The sequence below is a fragment of the Sceloporus undulatus genome, chromosome 1, assembly GCF_019175285.1.
Source record: "Sceloporus undulatus isolate JIND9_A2432 ecotype Alabama chromosome 1, SceUnd_v1.1, whole genome shotgun sequence".
Classification (NCBI taxonomy): Eukaryota; Metazoa; Chordata; class Lepidosauria; order Squamata; family Phrynosomatidae; genus Sceloporus; species Sceloporus undulatus.
In genome coordinates, this window is record NC_056522.1 from 82,511,366 (window position 1) to 82,534,183 (window position 22,818).

General features: G+C 40.7%; 1 protein-coding gene across 1 annotated transcript in view; it reads right to left on the reverse strand.

The window, feature by feature from the left end:
* TIAM2 (TIAM Rac1 associated GEF 2) overlaps positions 1 to 22,818 on the reverse strand; it is a 194,820-nt gene that overhangs the window by 36,269 nt on the left and 135,733 nt on the right. Inside the window, 1 exon segment of the mRNA XM_042473306.1 lies at positions 14,550 to 14,653. Within this exon segment, the coding sequence (XP_042329240.1) occupies positions 14,550 to 14,653 (104 nt within the window).

The window sequence follows — 22,818 nt, forward strand, 5'->3', positions numbered from 1 at the left end:
GTTTCAGTCGTCTCTCCCTTCTCTCTCTTGCTCCTACCAATCCTGTGAGTTGAGGAACTAAGGCTGACAGATGATTTGCCCATAATATTCCTATTGCTGGTCCGCATAAAGTAAATAAATTTGAAACTGGCACAGAAAATACTAAATAGAAATAGCCATTTAACAACGTATCTGTAAACACATTTTCTTTGCTTTAAAAACTGTAGTCAGTAGTTACTTGTGTAACTGGCACCAAAAATAGAGCTAATGGCAGATGAAGGTACTGTAGTCATGACACTATTGCTCTGCAGCCTTATCAGAATGATACAGTTGTCAGAGCAGCTTTGCACAATCTCAGTGCAGACCTGTCTTCAGACCAAGTAAAATACAGAGCTGTGTCTGAACAACTTATTTTCTGTTCTGTGCAGTCCTTTTTTAAAACAAGGAATAAATGAACTCTATAGTCTAAGGCCCCATACAGACAGGCCAAAATAAAGCTGCTTTGGGTCACTTTGGAGGTATGCTGTTTCAATAATGCATGCCTACTAAGAGTCCAGAAGCTGCACCAAAGCTATGCTCTAGTCCTTAGAACTGGATTGTGGCTTTGGCACGGCTTCCAGACTCTTAGTATGCATGCATCATTGAAACAGCATACCTCCAAAGTGACCTGAAGCAGCTTTATTTTGGCTTGTCTGTATGGGGCCTAAGTCTGGAATGACTGTGTAAATAGAAAGAATGAAGATTTAAGGGGGAGCAAAAACATTAGAACCCACAGCGATCAAGTATTTGCAAAGTCTCCCTTACCTGAAATGCCTGAGACCAGAAGTGCTTGGGATTTTGGGGAGTTTTGGATTTTGGAATAGTTGGCCTTCTGTATCCATGGATTTTGCATCTAAGTATTCAATCATCCACAGCTTTTTTTAAAAAAAATCCCAAAAGCAAACCTTGATTTTGCCATTTTATATAGGGGACAACATTTTACCATGCCATTGTATATAATGGGGCTTGATCATCCACAGACTGAGGTCTCCATGGGAGATCCTGGAACCAAATTCCAGCAGATACCAATGGCCCACTGTATTTGCAAATACATAATGAAATATGTTGGAGATAGGACCCAAGTCCAAACATGAAATTCATTTATGTTTCATATACACCTTGTACATATAGCCTGGAAATAATTTTATACATAATATTTTTAATAATATTGTGCATGAAACAAAGTGTGTTTATACTGAACCATCCAAAAGCAAAAGTATCACTATCTCAGCTACCCACGAAAAAGGTTTTGCATTTTGGATTATTTTGCAATTCCAGATAAGGGAGACTCAACCTGTACATCTAGAACACTTTCCTTGTTTCACTGCTGTCCAATTATGATATGAGGTTTAACGTCCTTCCTGGAGCTGAACAGTCAGAGAAGGGATTGGTACAGTTATACTTAGCAGCTGAAAACTCTAGTGCTGAATGATGTCTAGTTAAGTGCGGATGCAACATTCTGTTGTTTGATACCCAGTGCACAGTAATTAAAGTATGCATATGCATTCAAGAATCAGCTCATAGTTAAGAACATCAGATTTTTAAAAATTCCAATTTCTTAATAAGGGATGCCCAGATAAAATATAACAGACTTCATCATTAACATTCCCTCATTAGACCAGAATCTTATTCTCCCTTCCATCTAGTGCACTTTTTAAAAGTGCAGCAATGTATCACTCTCTCAAAGCAACCATCTTTAAAAAACACTCCCACAGTTTATTAAAACATGACTGGAAAAGGCTGCTTAGTTTGAGAATCAACAATATAGCTGTTCCAGCTTCTGTGTTGGAGGAAGAAATGTATTCAACAGATATAGCAACTTTATGAATTACAAGCAGCCCATATGGCAACTGAAACAAGCTCTCAGAAAAACTGCAGCAATTGCAATATTCCAATAATTCTACCTTATCTGCTATAGAAAAAAAATCAGCAGCAAGTGAAAACCTTCTAATGGTTTTAAGAATATAATTAGAAACCCTGTTGAATTAAACAGGCTTGATCTGTTCTAGGATCCATTTGTCTTTTTGGTTGTCTATTGTATCCTCACCACTGTTCTCCAGCACCACATCTCAAATGAGTTGATTTTCTCAAATGTTGATCTACCTAATATCCTTTCTTAAAGCATGTTAACTAGCAGGTGTCATAATCTCTTGTGGCAGTGAATCCCATAAACTGTACTGTTTAAGGCAGTACCTGTGTTTCTCTGTCCTTCAATCCACAGATATTGTTGTTGTTGACCATTAGAAGGTCTTCACTTGCTGCTGATTTTTTTCTATTATTGTTGTTGTTGTTGTTGTTGTTGTTGTTATCAGTTTCAATGGAAAACTAGATTTTAAGGGCATTCAGCCACAATTTATTTCATTTTCAGTCCTCTTTCTCAAATAAGGAATATGCCTTCTTTCATAGATAAAATACATTGAATTGATATTTTAATGTGTGATAAAATCCAAAGATTTATTTTATGATTATCACAACCAGTCCAGACTTCACCAGTATAGCAGGGATCAGGACAAATGCCCTAATGTGAAAATATTGTACAATTAGAATGAATCTTATTTGCTGTCCGTTCACATCTTAGTCCTTTCTGATACTCCTTGTAATCTGTCTCTAATTTTATCACTCTGAGTATTTTGGTGTCACTCACAAATGTATCCACTTCACTGCTCACCCTTAATTTTATGTCATTTTATCAACAGTTTAAATAGCAGGGTCCTAATACAGACTATAAAGGCTTACATAGTTTATTCGCTTCCAGTGTGAGAATATTTTTCTATTATCATTCCATTGAGAGTAACCATCCTCTTATCCCATCTCTGGTAAACATATACAAGGGGCTTTACCAATGTTCTCTGGATGTCCAAACAAACAGACTTTACTGGATCTTCATTGTCTATAGGCCTGTTTACAATTTCAAAAATACAGGTGCTGCAGGAATTCACTTTGCAGAAGCCATAATCATTCCTCTTCAGCAAGACTTGCTCTTCTATTTCTGTAGTGAACAACTGCCAGGGAATGGACCCACACTGGAGCACTGAAGCTGCACCGCTGCTGTCACTCCTCCATGCCCACCATCCCAAAATGAGATGGGCAAAATTTAAAAATTTCCCCAAATGGCCAATATCCCTAAGATATCCCACCCTTCAATACTCCTTTTCTGTTTCTGTTGACAACACCTCCATTCGACCGGTCCAGTCAGCTGGCAGTCTTGGTTTCACTTTTGATTCCTCTCTATCTTTTATCCCCCACATCCAGGCCACAGCCAAAGCCTGTAGATTCTTTCTTTACAACATTGCCAAAATCCATCCATTTCTCTCAACCTCCACTGCCAAGACTCTGATCCATGCTCTGGTGGTCTCCCGACTAGATTACTGCAGCCTCCTTCTGGCAGGGCTTCCTCTCTCTCATCTTCATCCTTTAATTTCCGTTCAGCATTCAGCGGCACACATCATTACATCCGCTCACCGCTTTGGCCATGTTTCTCCTTTATTATCATCTCTTCACTGGCTCCCCTTTCCCTTCCGTATTCAGTATAAGCTTTTGTTATTGACCTTTAAAGCCCTGCATGGACTGGCCTAGGATCTCCACTGCCCCATCTCAGATTCGTCCCTTCTCACTTGCTGCCCCTCACTCCTGGAAACTTCTTCCCCCGCAAACACGGGTCATCACTTCTCTGACCACTTTTAAATCTGAGTTGAAGATTATCCTGTTCAGGGAAGCATTCCCAGGCACTGTGTGATTATCTATCTGACTTTTGATTGGATAGTTGATGTTTTTAATTATTGCCTGCTTATTTTAACCAATTTTATTTTATATTATTACCTATTGTTTTATACGTATTTTGTAGATTGTATGCCATTGGCAGGTTTTATTGTTATTGATTTGATCATTTGTATGTACAGTGCTGTGTACATTTACAGCACTATAGAAATAAACTATAATACTACTACTACTACTACTAATAATAATAATAATAAGGTTATATACATCATTTGATAGGATAAATAGTATTTGATAAGTATTTTATATCTATATGTAGATATTTTGTTATAGCTGGTGTGTGACAGATAAATGTACTGATGGTCTGTTATGTATTGATATGTATTTGATTGTGTATATTATATGTTGTATGTCAGGGGTAGGCAACCTTTTTGAGCCAGGGGCCGGGTTGGTGTCCCTCAGGCGACTGGGGGGCCGAAGCCGGGGGTGGAGCTTCAACTTTCCGGGGCGGGGCCACGTGCGGGGGGTGGAGCTTCCACCCTCCGGGGCGGGGCCGCATGCCAGGGATGGAGCTTCCACCCTCCGGGGCGGGGCCGTGTGCCGGGGGCGGAGCTTCCACCCTCCGGGGGCCAGGCCTCCCCATCTTTGCTGGCCCTGACGGGGCCCCAGGCCCCGTCAGAGACTAGCAAAAAAGCTGGGTGGGGGCGCCAGCACTGGAGGGCCCCTGAGGGCCCCAGCGACGGCACCGGGCCTCCCAGAGGCCCCCTGCTGCCATCGGAGCCCTCCTGGAGGGCCCCAGCGATGGCAAAGGGCCCCCAGGGGGCCCCCTACTGCCCTCGGAGCCTACCTGGTCGGGGCCCCAGGGATGGCAAAGGGCCCCCAGGAGGCCCCCTGCCGCCCTCGGGGGAGGCCCTCCTTGGAGGGCCCCCAGGGAAGGCAAGGGCCCCCCAGAGGCCCCTGCGCCTCGGAGCCCTCCTGGAGGGCCCCAGGGATGGCAAAGGGCCCCCAGAGGCACCCTGCCGCCCTCGGAACCCTCCTTGAGGGCCCCAGGGTGGCAGCAGGCCCCCGGAGCCCCTGCCGCCCTCAAGAGCCCTCCTGGAGGGCCCAGGGGTCAGCAGGCCCCCAGAGCCCCCTGTGCCTCCGAGCGCTCTGGTGTGGCCCCAGGGGTGGCACGGGCCCCCAGAGGCCTCCGCCGCCCTTGGAGCCCTCCTGGAAGGCCCAGGGGACGGCGCTGCCCACCAGAGGTCCTCCTGCCGCGCCTCGGAGCCCTCCCTGTGAGGCCCCCAGGGATGGCAAGGGCCCCCAGGGGCCCCCTGGGGCCGCCCGCACTTGGAGCCCACCGGAGGGGCCCCAGGGATGGCAAAGGGCCCCCAGGAGGCCCCCCTGCCGCACTCAGTAGCGCTCCGGTTGGGCCCCAGGACGGCAGCGGGACCCCCAGACGCCTCCTGCACGCCCTCGGAAGCCTCCTGGAGGGGCCCAAGGGATGGCAAGGGCCCCCAGGGAGGCCCCACTGCCGCCCGCGTAGTCCCTCCGGGAGGGCCCAGGGGCGGAAGCAGAGCCCCCAGGAGGCCCCTGCTGCTGCCGCGCTCAAGAGAAATCCTGGTGGGCCCCAGGGGGGAGGCCAGCGGGCCCCCAGAGGCCTCCTGCCGTCCCTCGGAGCCCTCCTGGAGGGGCCCCAGGGACGGCAAAGCGGGCCTTCCTAAGGCCACCGCCGCTGGCTGCCCATCGCGGCCTTTCGCCGCTACTGGGGCGTCCGCCATTTGGGGCAACAAAATGGCGGCGAGGTAACGCGAGATTTCACCTCCTTTTGGGCGAAAAAATGGTGGCGCCCATAGCCCCAGAGGCCGCTATGGGTGCCGCCATGTTGCCACCCAAAATGGCGGCGCCCAGAGCGGCAAAGAGCCGTTACGGGCCGCTGCGGCGGCCGCGGCAACAGCACGTGGGGCCAGGCGGCAGGCCTCCGCAGGCCACATCCGGCCCGTGGGCCGGAGGTTGCCGATCCCTGTTGTATGTTATATGTTTTTAAGTAATAAACTTTATATTTTTTTTTAAAAAAATAGAATTTTTAAAAAAAATTAAAAAGGAAAGAAATGTTATTTTTCTTCCTTACACAATATAGCAAAGATATTACTGAGCTTACATTGTTTGCCCCTCTAATCCTCAGATGTGGATGGTAATACCAATGATAGGGTGCTTTAAAAAAACCCAGCAGAGCACCAGTTTTTCATCTAAATATTCAGAGTACATGGGGTGGAGAGCCATTTGGCTCTTATTTCTGTCCCTTTTCCCCAGTTGGGACTCAAACCACTTTAGCAATTTTTTCAAAATGTTAAAAATCCACAAGATATAAAAGTTATAAAAAACAGATTTAAAAACACATACAGATTGAGTATCCCTTATCCGGAATTCCAAAATACAAAATACTCTAAAATCTAAAATTATCCACCTAGGTGGATAATCTACCTTTGCTTTCTGATGATTTACTGTATACAAACTTTAAACTCAGCTTAAATCTGAAGGGAAGCACGTTCAGATGCTATCCACTCACTTTTTAAAGGACTAGGAGACAGGCAGATAAACTTTTTCTGGGCTATAAATTGATGCAATACCATACTTCAAGACGCATCCATGGAATGCCTCAACATAGCAATAAGGCTGTGATCTTATGCATGCTTCCTCAGAAATAAACTTCATTATATAAAATGGGACATGGTGTATTTTGGCTACCATATTTATGTAAAAGGAACATAGATTAATGTTTTCGTCATAGCCCTTGATGGCACACTCCTCAGTATTTTGGCCATGTCAAGTCTAACTGAATATTGAGATGTTTCTATGCATAGATACACTACATCTCTCTAAATAAATGCATAACCAGGTGAGTAACATAGTCAAGTGGGTGAGCACTAGGAAAAAAATAAATTAACATATACAAATATGCAAGAACAGAAGAAAGTGATAATCAAAATAGATCCAAAGGGAGAGCACCTTATATGCTAAAAACACTACAGAAAGAAAACTTTGGCATGGGACTGTTTTGCTCTAAAATTTAGCTTTATAATTTTGAAAGTGTTGATTATCATTTTACTTTGAGATGCATGATTACTTAGGCAAAATTGTTTGATTTCTAATTAATACAAACTAAAACTCATCCTTTGTGTGACTGTGTAAAGTTCCTGAGGAATAAATGACATGGAATTCACTGGGACCTACTGCCCAACAAATATGAATAGAATTGAGTGGTAAAATATTTAACTACTAATTGATATATGAATAAACAAAAGCAACTAAACAAATATCAATCATGGTTTTATTGTGTGCAGATATCTTATAGACTTTGACTGTTGACAGTATGTATCAGCATTTACACAAATGAAGAGAAGAGATTATGGTATATGATTCCACACAATATACAAAATCCAATCAGCAATTAGGCTGCATTTTGAGGTATTTAAAGGTTTTATAATTCTTTCATCAAGACACTCCCTGCAGATCATCAAGGCAACAATTACTAAGAATATGCCCCATTAGTATAAAACGACTGTTTTGAGTGTGACATCTTGCTCAAAGAATATTTCAATTGTATATATGCAAACATGCAGACACAAATGATCCTTTAACACTACATTTATAAAGGAAGTGAAACACTGAAAATAAGCATTTCATTTTAATAAACATAAATAAACAAAGAAGTTGGAACTCCCTGAGAAAGGAAGTCTTAGGACAAAATGGACCATCATCAAGAATAGTATATGCTTTCACTTTTATTTGTAAATCATTAATTGCAGCACAAAATATTAAACTAAAAGTCAGGATAACCTTTGAGAAGATTAACCTGCCTTTCAGTTTCTTTTTGTCTTAATTCAATTTTAGGTTCTTAAGCAGCAGTTATTTCTGTCTAGTCACCCCCACCACTGTACTGGAAAAACAAATTAGACCTCTAGTCAATATAGAGTGGGTTTAATAGAGAAAAGAGCAAATGCCCCTCCTACAAAGGCACACATTTTATGAAATCCATTTATCCCCAGACATCTTTAAGGAAAGGCAGGTGTTAGATTTCTAAGTTTTAAGTAATGTTAGAAGTGAGGGGGGAGAAAATAAACTCAGTATTATGTGCATGCATGTATACACATGCATGCACACTCACACACACACATTTACTTGCAAGTTTTTATTAACTAGAATTTCTGTACTTACATATCTTATAGTAAGAGATTCAGATATTCTACTCCTTCCACGCCCAGGGATTACATCTAAAGCTATTGTCTGCTCCGAACTGAGCACCTCTTGCAATCTCTTTCACAACAACCCCCAACTGATTGTCCTTGCCATCTGCAGTGAAAGCCTTAAAGCGTCACCCACAGTCGTCTTTGCATCATGCTTTTACACAGCCCCACACTTTACCATATTGTATAACAACAAGATGTACTTTCACAAAAGCATACTCAGTGAAATCATGCAGAAATATGAAGATGGGGATGGAAATCAAGTGTTTTCAATAGCATATTGCCACAGACATCTTAAGGCTATTTATGAGGAGGATTTTTGAAATAAGCTAGGGGGCTACAGGGACAGCACCTCATAATGTTCTTTTCCCTCCTTTACGCAGAAGATTTCCACCACAAACTATTCCCCACCACCACCTTCTACCAACACATGCATGCACACATCTGCTGGCGACAGATGGGGTCATATAGACAGTAGAAAGCTCCTTCTAGCAAAAAAAAAAAAAAAAAAAAGACAATCATAAACTATTTGTCAAAGACAGTTCTGAAAGTTGATGGCTCACCAAAACTAGGAACTGTTTGATTACAAACTGTTTTTCCCCCTACTGCATCTAAATACCTAGAACCTCCTACCCCAAGCATTTAAACCATTAGCAACACAATCAAGTGCTCTAACTATAAACTTAGAACTTTGAAAACATTAGTACTAAACCTGCCTATACAGATGCATACACACAGACATACAGAGACACAATTTTGAAATGTGAAGAAACAACACATGGCTATGCTCTTCCAGTTAGGCTTGCCATAACCCGGCTGCCCCCGTGAAATTCACGGATTGGAGTGTTTAAACCGTTTCCCGCCCGTTTTGCCCATTCATTCCCGGGTTCCTGCTGACTCCAGGCCAGATTTTGTCAATCTCCAGTCAAGACTTTTGACTGACAAGCTCTGCTTGCCTGGAAGAAGGCAGGATTGGCTCCTTCTCCGCATGTGACCCCCTTAGTCACGCCTCCTCCTCCTCCTCCTCCTCTTCAGCCAAGATGTCTGCCTCCAGGGAGAAGGAGAAGGAGCATGGCAGGGGCTTCCTGGTCTGGCAGCCTCCTTTGTCCCCCAGCCTCCGTCCCCAAGGGCTGCTGAGCACCAAGGCAAAAGGCAGGCACAAGGGACTCCCTTTAAAGTCTGTTCTTTTTTTTTCCTTTCCTTTGGGGCTCCTCTCTGCTCTGCAGGTGGCTATGGTTTCTGGGAGAGAGGAGGAAGGGGGAAGGAGGAGGGAGAAAAAGCCCCAGGCGTCTCTCTCCTCCATCTAAGGCAGCCTCCTCTTCTTCCTCCTCCTCCTTTTCTTCCCCCTTCTTCTTTTCTTTCCTCCTCTTTTCCCTGGAGGACCCAGGGGTTGTTGTATCTTTGCCTGATCCTGCAGACTGTCATTTGTTTATACTTTCTAATCTGCCTCTACATGAACCTATCATGTGTTTTAAATTTGAATTTTGTCATTGTGCTGGCCAAATGGCCATAATAAAGTTATTCTTATTATTTCCTCCTTTTCCCCTCTTCCTCCTCTTCTGTTGTAATTGTGTAGAGTTCCCTTGGCATAGTTTCTTCAAAGGAGGAGAGGATTGCCTTTACTTTCTCTTAAGAGGCTGAGAGAGTGTGACTTGCCCAAGGTCTCCCACTGAGTTTGCAGGGCCATTCTGGCTCCTCCAATTCTCCAGCCACCAAGCCAGCCCCCTCTTCTTCCCTCCTTCTTCTTTTCTTTCCTCCTCTTCTGTTGTTTTTGTTGTAGCTATTGTGTGCCTTCAACTCCTTTCTGACCTATGGCAGCCCTGTCTGGATGTGGGAATTGTAGTTTGCAGAATGGCTGTGGCACCAGAGACTTAGAACTGAAAAGCACTTTGAGACCATAATAAGGCAAATTTATCCTGGGGTTTCTTGGCAAGATTGTATTCTGAAGAGGTTTGCTGCCTGACCTCTCATCTCTCCTTGAGGCTGAGAGGGTGGAGAGTAGGACTTGCCCATACTCTATTTGTTAATTCCAACCTTTTGGAACTTCTAGTATTGTCATTATGATTCTTCACATAATGGTCTACCTTTCAGGATTACACTTGTCAAGAATGTTCACACATATTAAAATATTCTATGCTAACAAATTGGACACACAAGTGCAGTAACAGCCAAAATCTACTATGCAGTGATACCTATATAGTACCAACCAAAATGCACAAAATATATCATGCAAGCTTTCAAAGCTCCACTGACATCTTCATTAGGCAAAAGTGTTAAAAATCTAACAGAAGCAAGCAAGCAAGAAAGAGAAAATGATAGTGTAAATGTGCTATGTGTGTGTGTGTTTTAGAATTGATGTGTGTGTGTGGCCAGAAAGGGAATTACATTCCTGACATCTGTCCAGGAATAATGTCAAAATGTCCTCCATTTTGATAATGCCTAAGAAACATGCATTTAGATTAACATTTTTTTTTAAATCACCAATTTTTTTGCGTGTCCTCCATTTTTAGAAATGTTGTCCTACATTTGAAAATGTTGTCCTTTTCTTGTCCTACATTTGTCCCGGTTTGGAGGTCCTGACTTATGGCAACCCTACTTCCAGTTAATTATCAAATAAACTTCTGATGATAAATAAAAAGGACAAAAGAGCAACAGTAAAAATCAACTCACTGTTTGTACTGAATTCACTGTAAATAAATTGTTCTGAAATGTAACTATTCAAATGAACCCGGCTATTATTTTCAGGCTCCTAAGCAGAGGACAAAGGGACCAGAAATTCTTTTGATAAGGAGTCCTTTCCTTTCAGTTATCAAATTACATGCTGATTGTTATATTGTTGTTGTATTTAAACAAAGACAAAGGAACCCACACAATGAAGCTGTCTCTTCTTTATTTTAAGCAAGGAGATTGGCACAAAGGGGAAGGAAGGAGTGTGACCTCCCTTTGGCTCACAAGAGACTGTGCAATGATACTGAAGAGAGAAACTGCAGAGTGGGCATTTTCAGAACAAGGACATAGAAATTAGACTGAATGTGGAACAAGCAAGAAGTTACTTTGCCCCTAAATGATCCTAGAATAGAATCCAATGTTGGTTGAAGAAACTTCTTCAGTCATGTTCCTTCAGGATCCCAAACATCAAAAATCGCGCAAGGTAAAAGCAAAGAGGAGCATGGGGACCTCACTGAATTCTCTTCCACTACCTATCTATATGAGAAATATCCAGAGTGGAGGATAGACACTGCACCTCTCCTAACAAGAACCAAAGGATTACAGAGATTCATTTTCTTAAATTAACATTAATGCAACACTCTACTCCATATATTGTATTTCATGGTAATACAAGGAAGGAAGGAAGGAAGGAAAGAAAGAAAGAAAGAAAGACAACGGGTGGGAAGAGAACTATCTGGCTAAAGGATGCCATACAGACACCCTCTGAATGTGAGAAGAGGAGGATCAGAGTGGCATCTGAAAATCAGCACCCAAAACCTTTGCATCTGTTGCTCCCACCACTGGACTCCTGCCGGCAGCCTGTTGTAAGCTGTCTATAGAATGCCACTGAAACCTGAGGAAGAGGATTTCTATCTGTAATGCATTTGGCTAGAAGCCCAATGACTAAGAGACAAGCTGGAACTATAGACTTGACGTGAGAGGCATAGCATATTGCCTCTGCGACTTCCAGTAGGTTTTGTTTTCTCCCCATGTAGTACATTTCCATTCATTTATTGCTATTCTTCATAGATCATCTCCCCAAAGAATTTTCCAGTAAACTATTTCAGTATTGTAAAGCAAACATTCCCTGTTGCTCATTTTTTTTAAAGAGTCTCCCTCTATGTAGTACAGAATCCTCATCAAATAGCATAAACTATATACATAAAAATTCCATCTTTGTACTAAAAAGCCAGTCACACAATGCATAGAGTTATGAACATAAAAGATTTTTAAAAAGTAATCAACCTTGTTTAACTGAATGTAATGTATTCACTAATGTAGGTGATGTTCAGATTATAATGCAGCCACAACTTTAACTGCCTGTCATCTGGCACCTGTGGCTTTCCACAGTGCCAAAAAGCTTTGGACTGCAGTTTCCCAGAATTCCTCATCAGTGGCCCTCCCAACCTTGTTAAGACTGTTTTAAACTTCCATAGTTCCTGACTCCACAGCTTCCACAATTGCTGACCGTTTGTCATGTGACAAGGTTTATGGAAGTTGCAATCTGAAACATCAAATAGGCACCAAGGTTACTTAGATGTCAGATAAAGGAAAACAAAAGAGATAGAACCTATATGAAGTCGAAGGCTTTCATGGCTGGCATCCATAGATTTTGTGGGTTTTCTGGGCTATGTGGACATGTTCTAGAAGAGTTTCTTCCTGATGTTTTGTCAGCATCTGTGGCTGGCACCTTCAGAGAATGAAAGAACCTATACTTTTTTTTACAAACTGAGATATGGCCACATATTATCTGCTTGATTTTCTATGATTTAAGAATTACTAGAAACTCAATGACAAAAAAAAAAAAAATTAAACATATCCCAGGAGGGAAAAAATAGCTGCTGATTTTTGTCATCAAGTAGCATCCAGGAAAAGTCTGATCCCTTTTTGATTTGTTGTTATTTATCATTTGTTTGAACTGTCTATTTTCACAGTTTCCCTTGATTGCTAGTTTGCGTGGAGGAGGGGTGAGGTCTCTCCTTTTGCCATGCTGGTACCTTGCCAGTCAAACATCATGCGGAGGATCTCCAAGAACATCTTTTCTTGTAAATTATTGCTTCCTGACAGCTTTACAATGTCAAATTAAATTCTTTTTTTAAATTATTCTTATTTTTTAAGAATGAAAACAGTGGTATGTAGTATACCAACTGTGGGCTGTGGTTTCCCTCACCAATACTCCTTTGTTAGGCTTGTAGCTTTTATTTTAGATATTTTTATTGACATATAAGTTTGGTAATATAAAATAACTACAAAACAACTTAAAATTAACTAAACTACACTACAAACTAAAACAGACTACCAAACTGCATCAAACAAACAAAAACACAAAAGGGAAAATGAATGACTTCCAACTTCCTTTTTTTTCCCTTCTCTCTCCCTTAAAGTAGAGAGATCAGAGGCTTGGGAGGTGGCTAAAAGCAGCAAAAAAGAAGGTAATAGGGAGGCCTGAAGAAGGAGAGTGGTATCTACAGTAGTCAGTGGGAGTACAAAAATCTGAAGCTGGCTTGGCCCAACACTGGCCCAACATTGCACCACTAATTGGCTTTCCTAAGCAATACCAGTAAGAGCCTGGCTCATGGAGAACAACAGCAAAGTGAGAACAATAGTCAGTAAAAGCAGCAGTTAGAACCTTTGGCAATTGGTCCAGGTACAATCTAGGCCTATGCAACTTAGTGCATTTATGACATTGCTGTCATAGGAAGGAGTTTCCGTGGAGGAAAGAATAATTGCACCAAAGAAGCTGTATATTGGTCAGAATTCAGCTTCTGGGGGCAAAAATAGCATCTCTACCCACCAAGTTCACATTAAGCTGTGCAGCACTGCACTAGCCTCCTGGGCCATACTTTTTTTTAATTCTTTGGCTAAGAATGTGATACTGCCCAACTAAAATTCATTTTTGTCGATCAGAGTAGAGGTGAGGTCTCTGTGAGAAATAAGATCTCACCTCCCATTGATAGTAATAATTCTCTCTCTCCCTCCCTCCCTCTCTCTCTCTCTCTCTCTCTCACACACACACCAAAACTGGTGTGAAATCAGACCAAAACACTTGACTGGCCACATCTTTCAGATAGGCTAATATTTTATTTTATTAATTGGACTTATACCACAAGTTTCTCCTGAGAAAGGATCCTTTCAACACTTGGTACAAATAATTTTTCATACCTTGATCATTAAACAGAAAACTAAATTTTCAAGAGCTGAAGGAATACAAATATTAAACACTGCAACTAAGAGTGTTGTGTGCATTCAAGTTTTTTCCAACAGATGGCAACTTATCTGAGGGGTTTCTTGGCAGGATTCATTCAGAGGGGGTAGCTTTTGCTAAGAGTGTGACTTGCCCAAGGGTTTCCATGGCCAAGCAGGGGTTCAAACTCTGTTCTCCATAGTCACGGTCCAACACTCAAGCCACTGCACCACACTGGCTCTCAACAACAATTTCTAGATCACTCTTAAAAACACAAAATCCTTTACAAACCTTATTCATTCAGGTAACTATCCTGTTATTGTTGTTTGTGTGGGGCTGTTTGTTTTTCTACAACAGATAGACAGAAAATCTGAACCCAAGCTTCCCAGAAAGAAGCTGAGAGTGCTGTCAACTAATCAGACACAGGTTGCAAGCAGGTAGGCTGCAGTAGCTTACAATTCACCACCAAGCATGATCATCATGAAAAGACATAATTGATTTTTTACCTTTACCCTGGCCTGTTTCAAGAAGCAGTTTTCCTGTATCACATTGATCATTGTAGGTACTACAAATTGAAGTTAGATGAATACCAATAGTATTTTCTGCTACAGTACCAGATGAACAAGAGCTATCTCTCTATTTATGGATTAACCTGCCCTTACTTTGAAAAAAAAGTTCTTAAAAATTGTGCTTACCTTGAAAGGTAACTCAAGCTTTTCCTTCTGTGGAACCTGGTCCAGAGTGCCATCCGTGCTGCTCCTTCTTAGACTTGTGGTAACATCAGGCACATTGCTGAAATCTTTGCATAAATTAAACAAAATAAAATATCACAGTATTAAATTATCAGAAGTTGAAAAGTGTGTTGTTCCTCATTAACAGATACTCTCTGTATAGGAAGAAACTCACATACAGCCCTGAGCTTTTGTTTCTTTTTTAACAGCAGTTCAGCTAAAATAGCTCACTGAAGTAATGCACATATTTCATTGGCTAGACTAAACCTCTCCTTCTTCTATTTCTAATGTAGCATCATCTGTCTGAAGTATGGCACAGCTTGTGCTGGCTGAGGGGAACAACCAGTAAAAACGATTGCACGTATCAAGTGATTCTTCTGAACAAACACAGTTTTCTATATGGCGTGACTTTAAATTCTTACGTGTATGTGGGAAATCTGCCATAACCATGCCAACAGAACTATTTTTGCATATAACAATGTGCACCATCATGAAAGTAACTGACAGCTTCCACCAAGGAAGGGTGGCAATTTCCTACTGAAAAGTACTTACATTCTTTAGATATCAATACTTTATGCAAATGTGCATAAATAGATCTGATTAAAGTGAATAGATTTTGTAAAACTGAGGAGAAAATTACTAAAAATTAATATGGCAAAGATAGGAAACAGCACTTAGGAAAGCAAATGCAGAGATGTTGTGCTGGCTCTATTAATCCAGAGTGTACCTTATTTTTAATAAATGTTTGAAACACCACTGCACTCGGTGAATACCGTCAGTGTTCAAACTATCCTACTTTCAAGACATTCTTATAGAATACTTTTAGAATATTTATAGAATACTTCCAAGAAAATTTCTGCACAATATGTATCTCCAAAGTTCAAGCCAGGGCATTATACAGGTGTTTTGGACCTGTTTTCATACTTTTTGAACTAGATTATGAGGCAGCCAACACATGCATTTTTCTTGTGGACTGGAACAGATGATGAGAAAACAGTTCAAAAGCTATTATGAAAACAGTTTGTAACCACTCCCAATCTTCTCACAAGGAAGACTAACAAACATCTAAGACCTTAGAAACAAGGTTAATAAGTTACTGCCCTGAAAGCCCAGACAATTATTCTCTTTGTCTTCTAAATCTTCATGATATATTCACCACATTTTGAAGTTACTTCTGCTCTGAGATCATTACTAGGGTCTGCCAATCAGTATTTCTACTTTGTATGCATGCATGTACTTCAGACTATGAATGTAAAAGCAACAGTAGTAACTTGAACTTTATAGTAACCACTACCTGCAAACTACTAGAGGCAGGTTTCCCATGTAACCTTTTAGTGTCTAAAAAAAGATAACTTGACTGGTAAATTGTAAATTAAATTCTATTCCATATCTAGAATGGTAGCTAGTATGCATTTGTCAATTATATATCCTCAGAGTTTCAGTTTAACTAATCTTTTTCCTATACAATTTGAACAAACGTTTAAGATATAAAATTATATATATTTAGTTGTTATTAATTTTTTAATGTGTTGTAAGTTGCCTTGATTCCCAATGCAGAATAATGAGGAAGAGGAGGAGGAGACAGTTAATATGATCTTTGTTGCCAATTCCAGCCTCTTCTTCATCAGCAGAACTTTGAAGATCTTGTATGTGTGATAAAGGAAAAGTAACATAGCACGGATAAAATACAAGTAAGTACCATTCAAAAGAGGCAATATGAACATTATATATATATATTCAACATGATCCTTCATAGGCTTGGGGGACAAAAATCCTGAAGGACAGGAAAACAAACCAGAATAATGTCAAATAAATGGAGGAAGTCAGTCTTTCTAGCATGTAAGAACAAACAGATGCAAACTTCACATGTTGCTTTAGTCTGCTAAATTAATGAAGGCTTAATTACATGCTAATCAGCTAATCAGCACTGCTCTTCCTAACTCATTCATCTCTCTGTAAATGAAGAGGAAATTACAATGAAGAATAAGGAGGAATGGAGAGCTTCCTTTTTAAGTATCTGCCTGTTAGGACATTTTCTCACCACTTGCAGTTCTATTTTGATCACTTGCCCATTTGGGTAACAAGAATCATGTAGCTCATCAACAAAAAACATCAAGTTTTACCAGATGTCAAGCATGTGATAGTGCTGATTCTCCCTGCTTCAAGCTAGAACATGGAGGTATTATTATTATTATTATTATTAACCTTTATTTATGAAGCGCTGTAAATTTACACATAATCTACCTTCTACAGTACTGACACTAATAGAGGGAGGGGTGGAGATTGGAAAACTAAAACTAAAAGCACTTAGGCATGTATCCAATGTATGCAAATATAGAACAAGCAAACAGGCTCCCCTCAGACTTGCCTGTGATATATTGTCAAAGCCTATATCAACTGTCAACATTTTTTAAATTCTGTCAATACATTTCTTGAATAAGAATGGAGGGGTGGAATGGAATAAGAATGGAATGGTGAGACAGGGAATAAGACATAACATGGAAAGTTGTTGAAATCGGGACAAAACATAGGAAAACAAGATGCTTTTACAGTTAACTCCTCTAACATGTCTGGAATACTGCTCTGCCATAATCACTTTGATCCACTGTGGTCCTGTCTAGTATTTACGATCATGCTATGATCCCCATATCCATTCTACAATGTTGGCTCCTAAGGGCAAGACTCTAATGACTGATTACTCAAAATTAAGTCCTAGCTGGTTACAAAAATAAAATGCCTCTGTTTGCTGTGGCCTAAAATAGCTCCTGATGTTCATTCTTACAAGTGGTAAAAAATAAATAAATCAGGCTTTCTAGGCAATAATTGTCTGTCCCTTTCTGGTTACCCTAAAATTATCAATTTCTTCTTTGCAGCTACAATGATCCATCCATGCAGTCTTTTTTTAAATTACAGAAGTCATACATAAGCAAAAATTGAATTAGTTTGTGCAAAGAGTCTGCCACAATGTGGTCACCATAGCAGATGGGAAGGAAATTTTGTTTGGGCACTCAGAGTGTATCAGAATCCAGGCAATGGTCTCCCTGTTCCCTGGCAGTAAAAGCTAACAGCAGATCATCTGGGATCAAGTAGGTAAACATTCCCTTCCTGAGAGAGCCATTCTTCCTTTCTAAGTGATGCTCCCTTTGGGGATAGTTGATGCACTATTACTTCCGCTGTTGAGTCTTCAGAAAGAGCATTCTGAAACAGCCCAGGGAAAAAGCATACTTGAGAGAAAAAGAGACCATGCCATAACAGGAAAGAAAATGGAAGGAAAACAATGAAAAAACATAGGAGAGTGCCAATTGCTCCAAATGGTACCCTAAAACATGGGCCTGTTCTTCTGATACTTGCATCAATAGCACATTTGCCAGTGTCCGGGGCTGATTACAATTGTACTATTAAATAAGAAAAGGAGCCACAAATCAAGACTTAGGGAATGCACCCCAAGTAGGCAGAAAACACCACAAGTATGGATCTGTTTGTGTAGATACTTTGTGATAAGCAAAATAATTACTTGTGTCAATTATTAACACACACACACACACACACACACACACTTATATATGTACATACATGTATATTTGGCAGTCTGTACAGTCTTTGGAGGGACCCTGAAAAGTGCCCTTAGACCTGTCACAGTTGCCTATCCTTTCCATGGACCACTATTTTTGCATATGAATGGTATACAGAAGAGACAGAAATTTTTATCTGCCAATTCACAATATGTTCTCAGCATCTGTAAACAGAGATGTTCTGCTATTTCATAGTAATAATCTATGAACCCCAACAGAAAAAAATGCCTCTCAAGTGCATTTTTAGGATGTAAAATGTTCTTCGTTATTATACTAGAAGACAATTTTTCAAAGCAAGAAGCCGTTTCAGTGCATCCTTAAAGACAATATAAGAATTCTGTTATTGACATTTAATTCCATTTATGTCCACTGGGCCTCTGCCTTAAGGTGGTGTAAAGACACCATTAGGTTCAAGAATATTAGAACAGTATTTTCAGAATATACTGGACAGGACATTTACCATAAAAATGTACAGTGTCAAGCAAGAACTATGATAAAGATAATAGAAAGGTTACTTGCAAAACACTTTACTGGATAGTTAAAATTGGGGGGAAACCTTAGGGTTGGTTTTTTTTTTAATGAATGGTCAGATTTCTTATGCTGTTAAATCAGGAGTTTTAAGTTTCTCATATCTTTTCAGCTGGGTTGATCGGAAAGCAAAAAAGTGCTGAAGTAGTTTAACTGGATCAAAAATACAGTGGGTCCTCCATGTTTGCTGAGACTAGGGGCGTAGAACCCCTGTGAAAAGTGGAAAAATACAAATAAAAAACCACTATATTTTACTTGAGAGAACTCTCTCTAGCAATCTCTAGATCCTTCAGTGCAAGCCCATTTTCCACATCTGCTGGATGTTAACTACAGAACTGTGCTGGAGGACCAACAAATGCCTAGAGAATCTCTAGGTCCTCCAGCACAAATTCAGGTGGACATTGACCATAGAGTTGCATCAAAGGACCTAGAGATTTCTAGACATAACATATTAATCAAATATATGAATAATCAAATCTGCAAAAGGCAGAGTAATAAATGTGGGAGGCTGACTGTACATCAAAAATGCAGTATCTTGATGTTCCCTCAGTATAAAGGTGCTCACTGGAAAAATGCTGGAGTGGCATATGGGTGTATGGTAGCCTGAAGAATACAAACAGCTGCTCAATAAATTAAACAATTTCCTTTTTGCTACCAACATTTCTGAGATTTACCAGTTTGGCCTGGGAGATAAATTACTTTATTGTCAGCAGAAAAGAAGTAGCAGACAGATTTTCAGCTTTGGATGCTTTTGCAAAACAGTTACATATTACAATGATACAAAAGCTATCAACTTACTGCATCAATCTCTTCTGCTACTTTCTGTAATCAATATGTAACCTTTATTAAAACAAACTGTTCAAAGAACTCAACAGCAGACTATTTTGTGTCTCAAAAGCACACAGAGGTAAATATTTATGCCTAATCAACTGTGGATATCCACAGCTGTTTGAGGAACATGTATGGCACCAGCATACACACACAAACTTTTGGAAGAGGTGGTATGCTCCTGTTCCTAGCCTCAGAGGCTGCTTGGCAGCTTGGCTGGAGATAAAGCTTATATCTACCTTCACCCTACCAGGAAGACCAGAAAAGGATGAAAGAGGGGGTACTTTGATTGTGTAGTCTTGCACAATCCTGTGGTATCTTCCAACTATCATTCTATTTGTCGCACACAGGCTTGGTACCATATATTGACGAAATCCTCTTATTGAGTAGCAATGTAGGCAGCTTACTTCACAGTCTTCTTATATAAGCAAATAATGATTCATAAAGAAAATGAAATGCTTGAACTGGCAGATGGCAGCCAAGATAGCAAGTGGGCAACTTTCAAAATAAAAATCTCAAGCTTTCATCGTCAGGTACATCAAGTGGAATAGTAAGTTTCTAAGTCATCCAAAAGTTTGCCCCTTGTTCTCTTTCTTCCAGTTTTTCTTATATTGTTTCACCAGAGGATACAATGGCAAATTCCCTCTAAAGAAACCTGCCAAGAAAATCCAGTAATAGGGTCGCCATTGGGATGCCATAAGTTGGAAATGACTTAAAGGCACACAACAACAGCAACAACAGAGGCCACCAGAAGAGACTGAAATAATATTTTGGGCTATGTATGGTTAAAGAGTAGCATTTTTCAATGTAACTCTACACTTGATACTGCATGAACAAAATCTTCTATAAGATTTACTGTTGACAGAGTTTACTGTGCACCCTGCCTAGCTGCCACATAAAGGTTTATGTTTTATGACTATTTACAGCTGACTTTCTCTGACTTTCCTATGTCCCATTCTAAGGTTTTCTTAGTGAACACTCATTCTCTTGGAGCTATATGCTATCTTTGCAATGTGTGATAGTGGTATCCTTCTAAAACTGACATAGTTTCCTCTTTCCAATTTTATACACTTCTATTTTCCCTTCTATACACTCCAGTTTGAGATTGGGCAATTTCCAGTGACCTAAGGCACACATTCCCCCTTAGAGGCCACAGTTACCTTTCCAATCTTTTATGGGGCATGACTTGCTACATTTCTACCTCTTCCTCCCACCCTCCTGATTTTGGTCCATATGGACTTTCCCCCCCAAAAAACCAGAAGTGACCAAATAGTCACTTTAAATAGTCTGCTTGGTGGTGGTGGTGGCAGTGGTGATTGGGAATGGACTGACATGGCATTTTCAACCCAGCAGAGTACAGACAGAATTCATGTGGGCCTCCAGGTGTCACTGTACTCAAGCTCCCAACTTTGTTCACCATGTCCTATAGTGGTTAGTGTGACTGAGTTGCCATTCAACATCTGGAGAGCCAATTACTCCTACTCCCTCTGTGGTTGATCCAGGCAACAACAATATAGAACTGTGATGGTGAACCTATGGCATGCCATTTCGCCAGGCACGGAGCGAGGGAGAAGGAGGAAGAGGCACGCATGGACACCTCAGGTCTGGCAAACCCCCACAGAGAGGAGCAGGGGTTGTGGGCCCATTGCTCCTCCCCCCCACAGGCCCCTACTGGCCCCCAGCTGTCTCTAACAGACAGCTGGAGGCCAGGGGAAGGGCAGGAGGAGGAGGAGCAACAGTGCGCGCCCATCGCCCCCTCCAATTTTCCCTGGCTTCTAACTGTTTTTCAGAGACAGCTGGAGGCCAGGAAAGGGCGGGGGGAGAAGTCCCACCCCGGAAGCCCCCCTCTGAGGGTGGAAGTCCTGCCTCCAGAGGCCCCATCCCCAGCATGCAGCTCCCTCCCTGGGAGACAGAAGTCCCACCCTCGGCACAGGGACCTCAAAAGGTTCGCCATCACTGATATAGAATGAGAATAACAGGACTCAAGTTTTAAAACAGAGTGATGTAGAGACAAGTAATATAACAGAATGATTTAAAGATTACAGAACACTTGCCACTAGATATATGAAACTGTGGTGGAAGAAAAGCTTGCAAAAAAGGGCTAGAATATTGTTCTTTATAAAAGAAGTAACACATTCTTGAGATTCCAAAATGTTGTGCTGTTGCCCCTCGTATCCTGCTTTCAAGCATAACACAATGATCTCAGAAGTCATTCTTGGAAACAAAATGTTGGACTCTAGATATGACTCTAGCCTCATACGGCATGAACATTTTTTTTTTGTATTTTTAGCTATCCCATATATAGACTTGGAAAATGAGCATAAAAATCAGAACCAGAAATGTTAGAACTAGCTGTATTAAGACTAGTGAAGTGTTTCACAATTTCATGCCATAATAGATGGGCTTCTAGGCCAATGCAAATAAAATCAGGGCACAAAATGGGAGAGAGAACATGGGGGCAAAAGGGTAAATCCATTAAAATGATGCATGCAGTCAAAGCTGTTTGACTTGCATTTGTTTCCATTAAGAAGCCACTTGAAAAAAAAGCATAAACTAAATAGTGACACACTATAACTGGATAAATGTGGTGAGACTGTCTTACAGAGATTAAGTCAGAATAATTTCCACTAACTCATGGTACACATGCCTACCATGTTGCTCTCTTTACTGTCGGCCAGATCTAAAAATATTGTTATCCTTTATCTGTCTGGGAATAGCATATATTTCTCACAATTCTTAGCATAAGAGAATATATGGAGATGTGAACACAAGTTGCAAAATGTATCCCTAAGGAATAATGAATCTGGCAAATGGGCACATACATTTACTATGGTGACTATACCAGGTAATGCTGGCCTACAAAATCAAGCTAGTAAGCTAAGTGAATGTCCTATAAAATAGATTGTAATTAATTAGCTTCATAATTTTTGTTTTATAGCATGTGTTTCTGTATGCCAAGTCAATTTAATAGTATTTTAAATTGAATAAAAGCCCACAATAAAGATGTGACTAACTCTTCCACAAATCTTGCAATCCATTTTATTATTTTAAAGATGACTTAATAAAGCTGCTTTATAATTAAATCAGCCCTAGCAAGCTTTCCTTGGTGACATTTTATTTCTGGAGGTATGAAACTGTCATAGAATTTGGAAGGTAGACTGGAGGTCATTTACTCCAATTCACTGCAAGTATAGATAGCATCCCTCAAACTTAACTATCCGCCTTCTGCTTCATATTTCCAGAAAAAGAGAACCAACCATCTCCTAAGGCAGGCCATTCTATGAAAGTAGTTCTTATCCTTAGAA